Source organism: Merops nubicus, unplaced genomic scaffold, assembly GCF_000691845.1.
Source record: "Merops nubicus isolate BGI_N331 unplaced genomic scaffold, ASM69184v1 scaffold20688, whole genome shotgun sequence".
Lineage (NCBI taxonomy): Eukaryota > Metazoa > Chordata > Aves > Coraciiformes > Meropidae > Merops > Merops nubicus.
This window is the reverse complement of record NW_008623917.1, coordinates 14,896-23,131: the sequence shown is the minus strand read 5'-3', so window position 1 is coordinate 23,131 and position 8,236 is coordinate 14,896. Positions and strand designations below refer to the sequence as shown.

The window sequence follows — 8,236 nt, the reverse complement described above, 5'->3', positions numbered from 1 at the left end:
CTTCCAACTCAAACCATGCTATGATTCAATTCTATGATTCTATGAAAAAGAGAGAGAAGTGATGAACCCTTCCAGGTACAGTTCCCTCTCACCTCCAGGTAGCTCTGGATGAGGAGACTCTTGCTGGGGTTTGGAATCTTTTCCTCCCACATTTTCTTCTTCCTGCAATGACAACACAGGGGTTTCCAAATTTGCTTCTCAACATGGCTGCAGCCCAAAGACACTGCACCCTCTACACTGGGCTGCTCTGCACAGCGAGGTACCACCAAGGCCCTGGCATGGCACCACCCAACAAACCCACAAACCTACCTGAGGAAGTACTTGGAGCTGCAATAAGCAGCTATTAATAATGGGATGATGAGAGCTGGGAGCATCACTGGGAGAAGGACTTCTGGCAGAACTGAAACAGAGAGAGGAGAAAGAGGTGTCCACCTGCAGAGTGGCTGCTTCCCAAAACAGGGTTGTTGTGTACTCATGTTGTGGAGGGAAATAAGACCTAACTTCAACCCCAGCTAGAGAATCTATTTTTCTATAGAGGCATTTCAGCCACTAGCAGTCCACAAAACCACACAGAAGTAGCCAGCATGAAAAGTACCATTCTCAGTCTTCCAGGTGAACTCTTCACCCCAGTCACTCCAAGGCCCCTCATAATCCTGAGGGGTGTTCACCCTTGCCCGCATTCTCCCCCTGTATGCTGTAGATGGGGCCAACATCTGCGGGGTGAAGATGAAGGGAGGTTCATCATTGCTGATCTCTAACTTCTGGAGGGTCTGGGGAGAAGAAAGAAGCCCAAAGGAGGGAGGTCAGAGCATTGTCTTTCCCGTTGGCCCAGCAAAGAGAAATCCAGGACTCCAGCACCTTCTCAGACTTACCTTTTCATACTGGTCGTTTTTCCAGTACTCCACTTGGTATCTCTGTTTGATGAAGTTGTATCTCAGAGTGTGTTTTGTCCACCTCAGTTCATACTCTTGGTCTTCTGTCCCTGTTACTGACACATTTGCAGGCGGCAGCACCTTAACTGGAACACACAAACATCTCAGAGTCCTTATCAACACCCTGGTCCACCACTCCCTCTCAGCACTGGGAATAGTTCCCACAGACTGAAACCAGTGTTGGTTTATGCAGGATAAGAAGTCTCAGTTTCCAAACACTTCTCAATTCTCTGCATCTTCATTTTCTAGTCAGATACAATAAAACAGCAGAGCATTAAAGGACAGAAAATCCATATCCACTAATATGAACAGCACTCCTTGTGTACAGGCAAGCAGTAATGCAATATTTGAAACATCTGTACTAGTCTACCACATTTTCAGAGATTTTCCTCTGTCTTGGAACTAGTACTTGATATTTTCACTCACTGCAGGAGCTCTCCCTGTGTTAGTCTGTGGAAAGTGGCACCAGTACCTCCAGATGCATGCAGGCTGAGATGATCCACCTGGTCCTACCTCATCCAGTGCTCTGTGGGCCACTGCACAGACCCACAAGAACTCCACTGGCTTCTAGAGAAATCACATTGTGACACTCTCCCACAAACACCTCTCCCCTCATCTCCCTGTCTCCTGGGACACTCATGAAGGTCAACCACAGAGAAGTCTGCAGGGTGACAGTTGTCCCCTGAGAAGTTCTGGCTCACAACACAGATTTCTGCACAGAGGTTTCCACCAGCTTATTCATAGTAACAACTGCCACAGAGGAACTCCACACCTACAACCCACCTGTCCCTGACTTCTGACCTGACCCAGCATCCAGTTCCTTGCTTCATCAGTCTCGATCTCTTCCTCTTCCCACCCATTTTTCCTCACCATTGCTGTCCGCAGCCCCACTAGCCCAGCCAGGCATCTGTCCAAGAAACTACACAGCAACTCACTGTTCTTGTAGCCTTCAATCACCTTCTCCTCCGTCTTGGCCCGCACAGACACTTGGTACTGGCTCTGACTGCTGGAGTTGCTGACAGGGATCTCACAGCTCTGGACCACGTATGGGATGTGGGGAATCTCCTTCTCATGCACAGGGGAGCACTCCTCTTCCCTGGGGGGAAAAAAGAGGTAGAGCTGCAGATCAGGGGGAATGGGACAGAGCAGAAGCTCCATGGGAGACCTGCAGATCAGGGGGAATGGGACAGAGCAGAAGCTCCATGGCAGAGGTGTGGATCAGGGGGAATGGGACAGAGCAGAAGCTCCATGGCAGAGGTGTGGGCACACAGCCACGGGCAGAGCACGTACGCTGACGTTGGCGTGGCCCTGAAGAACAAGCCAAAGAGGACAGAGGTGGTGATGGCTTTCTTCACCTCCCAGCTGCACGTCAGACGATCTGCACCGTTGAAGAGGCAGCGAAGGTTCCTGGGCTGAAGGCCACCTTCAGAGAAAATGAGAGCGAGCTAAGTGAGAGGCAAGGTCTGGCTTCTCAGACAGTGCTTCCCCCAGCACAGCCCTGCTCTATCCCATGCTACCTTCAGGGGTCTTCCAGGAGGCTTCCGTGCTCCACTGGCTGGACTGCCCAGCGGAGGTCCCGTCCCCCACGGGTGGACCGGCCAGGAGGAGCCACTGGCCTGCCCCAGCCTGGCTCGGACACGAGCAACGTAGCTGCTCCCCGGGACAAGGTCCTGGAGTCTGAGATGGCAAAGGGTGGTGTTGGAGAGCGAGAGCGAGACGGCGTCCTGTTGGCAGGGGAAAGAAGGGAGAGGGGGGAGGGAGGAAATTGGAAGGTGGAGGATGGAGAAGATTGGTGGAGGGAAGACAGAGATGCCAGGCTGCATTTCCCAGCAGTCCCACACAACTGATGCTCCATGTACATGCTGTCATTCAGTGCTCCTTGGTCCCATACTAGAGGGTCTTCAGCATGTATGCTACTAGCATGGCACAGGAAGGGTGAGGCACAGGCACTGGTAGCCCAATGTGCCTCAGCACATGGGCCAGATCCTGCTTGTAGAGCCCTGGTCGCCTTCAGCACCAGCCACACGAGTCCACAACACTGCTCAGTGCAGAATGTTGTGGGAATTGGGCTCAAGATATTGGGATATTAAAATATTTCTCTTAAAAAATAAAAATCAGGCTGACAAGTACAGAACAGAAACAGATCTGGGGAAACAATACAAGAAAGGATATGGACTCTTAAAAAAATTTAAAAAACCACCCAAAACGTATCCTCCTGGAAGGGGAAGTAGCTTCAAATATATTTTGCCATTTTCACACATGGGGTCTTGTTGGAAAGTCATTTAATTCCATTTGGAAGGGATTCAGGGCAAAATCAATGACAAATTAAAACCCAAGTGTCGTGCCTTTGTTTCCATGGAGAACACGTCTTTGCATTCAGCTCAGGACAAATGGCACTTCACTGGGCAAGTCCCTTGCAAACAGAAGGAGAGCTCCTTCTCCCTGATCTGAAACAACATTTGTTGCATCTCCTTCTAGTGCCTGAGAACGAAAGGGCCATTCATTTGCAGAATTTCAACCACAGACTCTCCACCCCCAAAAAGCATGCAGCCCAACCCAGCACAGCCCAGCTCCTCCACTCTTACCTCCCAGGACTCCCACTCCCGTTTGTAGCTGACTTCATAGTCAAGGGCATTGCCCAGCCCTTGGCTTCCATCAGCTGCTTTCCAGGTCAGCAAGACATCTCCTGATCTCATCAAGCTGACTGACAGGTTTTGGGGTGGGGGGGTCTGTACTGGAAAGTGAAGGTACAACCCAGGAGAGGAGACAGTGAGGACAGGGACATGAAGAGGGGAAGAAAACACCTAGATAAGCTTCCCCATTTCTCAAGTATCTTATTCCTGCCACACCAAATATCTCCTGCTTGAGTCCCCCTTCCAGGTCCATCTCCTCCCAGAAACTTACCCCCTCCCCTCCCTGCCATATCCTCCCAATGTGGAACTCCCAGTTTTCACACTGGAAGTGGCATTTCCTCACTGAAGGGAAAATACCTTCTCAAAGATCCTTTACATTCATCAGAAAATGAGAATTCCGTATTTAATCCTTACCATTTTGGAAGAGAACAACATTTAGCTCTGCTCGAAGTATCTTGTTAGGTTTGAAGCTGTAAGTATCATCCACACCTATGCCAAAATTTTCTTTAGTGGTGTGGCAAACCCAGTGCACGTAGGATTCTGGAGCCTCAGGTAAGTCATTTTCTGTCTGGCGTTTACAAAGCATCTCATTGTTCTCCCTGTGTATAGAGAAAATGATCTATAAAGATCTGACTTGGAGGCCTACAGTTAATGCAAAATTAAATATCTGGAAACAATTCCTTCCCATTTTGTTGTTATCATTTACTCAGGTACTTATATCCTCTTCTCACTGTACTGATTCATCCTGTTTTGCACCAGTTAATATGACAAACATTTTTAACACCAAATTTTTTATCAAATGCCTCCGAAGTTGTACAGGAGAACATTTTGTTTTAGTGCCAGTTTATATTTGTTAGTTTTTCGCCTAACTCTATATAATCTCTTTTTTTTTTTTTAATGTGATAAATAGTACAATGAAAAATGTCATGGAAATACATCTTTTACCTAGAGTGAAAGGCAGTAGTTTCTGATGATCCTTAGCTTCTTGAAGACACTCTTTTTGCAGTCACTGAATGACATTTAATTCTCCAACCAATCTACTTCTGTATCCTTAGTAGTTCTGCTCTGCCAATACCTTATGTCTTCATTAAAAATTTTATACAGAATGTTAATAATCCTTTTAGGCAGCTTTTCTCCAGGCCAAGGAGCATCATGAAAATTAGAAACAGCATTTTAAACTAGACAGCAGAGGATAAGCTCTGTGTGTTTGCAGTATCCTGAGCTCCTAGAGAGTTGTCTTGCTTCTTTTTGTACCCTCTGGAATTTTGTTTGTTCTGATGGCTTTATGCCCAGAATATTGTATTGTTACAGTTCAGATGAGAAATATTAAGTTGTGAATATCTAAGCCAAATACTGTCTTCTAGGATAGGCTGGAGTCTCCTAGCCAACTATATGTCAGCAAGCATTACTCAGCATTGCTGCTATCCTTAAAATTTGGGTATTAATAAGGAAATGAGGGATATTGCTGAAGTATGGGTGGGACTGACAAAACATATGTAATACAATAATAATATCTGACAATACATGTCCTTAAACAACAGAGTTAGCCCAAGGGTTGTGAAGTCCTGAAGGTATTCTGTCTGTTCACCAGCATTACCATTTGTTTGGGATTTAGTCCATTATTCTTCATCCATGAGCTGACCTGGTTTATTCATTGGCCATTTTGATCTCAGCTCTGTAAATAACTTTTTATCTTTTCCCAGCAGTATTAGCTTCAAGGTCCTGTTCCAAAGACCTTCCACTGATTTCAGCTGCTTTTAGGTCTACAATTCTCTCCTCAAGATTACTTTCTCTTTCCTTTCTCTATCCCCACACTCTAATTCATTCTCAGCTTTTCCATCTTTATCTCTTCCTTGACTATTCCTCCTTCTCTGTCCTTTCTTATCCTCGCAACTGATCCAGTCTGGTGATTCAGTTCCCTTTTCACAAGGAAACAGATGTAACAGAGAGATACCATCATAAACAGACCAGTATCTCTAGGAGGAAAAGTGATAGCACAGATCAACTTGACCAGTCTTCTCTATCTCACACAGAGTCTATACATGTTTCTCAGAAGTGATCAAAACCATAGTCTCAGTGATGCTCTTATCTGCTCCAGGTACTTACATGATGATATTATCCCTTTGGTAAAGAGACATGCCAACAAGGGCGTGTGCCTCTGAATGCTCCATCCATGTGCAGGTCATCTGGGAGCTGTAGTCATTGTAGCAGCTCAAACTCTTCATGGGGATACTCTCTGAGAAAGGAATTGAGGCAAAAAAAAAAGATGGAGTGATTACAGAAAGGGAAATTATCCCTTTGGTAAAGAGACATGCCAACAAGGGCGTGTGCCTCTGAATGCTCCATCCATGTGCAGGTCATCTGGGAGCTGTAGTCATTGTAGCAGCTCAAACTCTTCATGGGGATACTCTCTGAGAAAGGAATTGAGGCAAAAGGGAAGGGAAGGGAAGGGAAGGGAAGGGAAGGGAAGGGAAGGGAAGGGAAGGGAAGGGAAGGGAAGTTGCACATGCATCTGCTACACACTGGGCTTGATCAAGACATCTGTGTTCCTACAGCACAGAAGATGGGGGCAGAAGGAAACAGAAAAGCAAGCAAAAAAATGAGGAAGAGCATTAGCTGAAAGAAGACAGATACAAAAAAGCAGGCAATAATGGAAGGAGAGAGAATATAAATTTGAAACTCACCTCGAATGGCTTGAACACTGAAGACCAAATTCAGCAGAAAGATAAAAATCTCTTCCATGTTCATACCATCCTTTGCTCACAAATTTAATCTTAATTCAGCAGATCATTGTTTTCACTGTCCACTGGCTACTTTCTTGCTCCGCTTACTGTGCTCTGCTTCTTGTTTTCATTTCACATAAAGAGAAGTAAAACTGAATTAGGGAATTTCACAAGGTTTCATGTTGGAGTGACATTTAGGAAGAGTTTCTACCAAGTATTTACTGTAGGACAAAACCCACATCTTATGGTGTGGGCTTGCAATGTGAGCAAAGAATGAAGAAGTAAATGCAGGGATTCTCTTGGCTGAGCAGCAACAAAACACAATCCTCATCTGTGAAGAGAACTCTGCCTTCAAATCCATTCATCCTTCTGCTCTTTGTGCTCAAAGCCTCCCTAATGTGAGTGGTGTTCTGGTTTTTACCTTTCCTTAAATATAGGATCCTCAACCACATAGCTCTTGGGAGCTACAGGGGTTGAATTTCCATATTCATCCGTTTTCAGCCTTTTCAGCATACTGTTTTTCCAGCTGCTTCCCAAACAGGTTGTAAATTGTAGAAATAATATCAAAGAAATTATTTCTCCCTTTATTTAGTGATTGTTGTGACTGAGAGTTGTTCAAAGACCATGGACCACATTGTTCAATACTGGAATTCACGTCCTTTTGGCCATCTCTCATTGTTCTCTCACAAAAAGTATAATCAACTCACTTACTCAAGTACATTACAGAGCTGAGACCCTTTTCTACTTTAGGGGACCATGGAAAAAAATTCCTTTTCAATACCGATAGGCTTTCAGATTCCTAAATGCCAGTTCCTTATACCAGAAACAGCTCGCTGAGCCCTGGAAGAACCATTAGAGCTAAGGAATCCCTTAATGGCTCACTAACCCTTGTATGAGAGCAGGCTTTGCCATTTTTGCTTTCCCTGGAGAAGAAACAATTCCCTTACCTGGTTCCAGAGCTGTCTGTGAGGCAGAGGATTCAACCTGGCAGGCGATTTTCCTTGTCCAGCCTTTCCCCACAGCATCAGAATCCTTTGAGGCATAAACCAGTAAAACCACACTTCCCTAGAACTGGAGACAGAAAGCCTAAACCAACCACGGGCTTTTCTTGGCAGGTAAATGTTCAGAATAATCTTCTATGCACCTCAAATGCCACTTCCAGAGAAGCAGACCACGCCCTTTGGAGGGAAGTCCGTGTAAATGCCTGTAAGATAGGAAGTGTGTACTTCCTAATTTAGCCCCCAAAGTGCTTACTTAGATAGGACTGTTTAACTGGAAAAGGGGTGGGGGAAATTTGTCATTGCCTATCTGCAGGTCAACAATTACCAGATCATAGAACTAATTTATTTCTAGGGGGGGAAATAAAAAGGAAATAAAAAAATTGGTGAGAAGAGTTGATGTGAAGCTATCCTACATCCAAGGCAGATACACTGGTTTAAACCCAGCTTTAAAACTTAGCTCTGTAGCCTTCAATAATAAGATCTAGAGGAAAGTTAGGTAACCATAAGGGAAAGACATACTCAGGTTTGTCCTCTCAGCAGTATTCTACAGGGGACTAAGATGAGTGCCCAGATACAGAATATAGCTGTCAGAGTCTGTCCATCCTACATTGCCACTACATCTTCTCTAAATCCCTGTAGTACTCACCAAAACCACAGTTAGCACAGTTAGGTTCCCTGTAGGCTGGGAGGGGAATAAGTGATTTTGCTGGATGGTCAGAATTTACTTTGCATTAGAGTATAAACACAGAAAGGAATTCTCCTGCTCTGATTTTTAGATGTCAATAAGTTTATGTATGTCCTCTCCCCACCCTTAGAAAAGAGCTGTCTGGTTTCCCAGCAGACATTTTCCTTCCCTTTTCTTCCTCACACAAACAGCTCCTCCATCTTCAGACTGGCTGAGTTCCTGGTTACACCCTCAGGACCTTGATGTCACAGTGAAAACCTTC

The 8,236-nt window shown here is 45.3% G+C and overlaps 1 protein-coding gene across 1 annotated transcript; it reads right to left on the bottom strand.

Annotated features, from left to right (window-relative positions):
- Positions 1–92: 92 nt before the first annotated feature.
- Positions 93–6,313, bottom strand: CSF2RB (colony stimulating factor 2 receptor, beta, low-affinity (granulocyte-macrophage); the record flags this gene model as incomplete). The annotated part of the gene is made up of 12 exons (XM_008945249.1): positions 6,250–6,313; positions 5,672–5,801; positions 3,980–4,164; positions 3,518–3,666; positions 2,528–2,656; positions 2,450–2,492; positions 2,223–2,355; positions 1,868–2,028; positions 873–1,018; positions 596–770; positions 310–400; positions 93–162 (listed from the first exon to the last, which is right to left on the bottom strand). Coding segments are annotated over exons 1-12 (1,476 nt in total), but the record flags the coding sequence as incomplete, so codon positions are not given.
- Between the last annotated feature and the right edge of the window lie 1,923 nt (positions 6,314–8,236).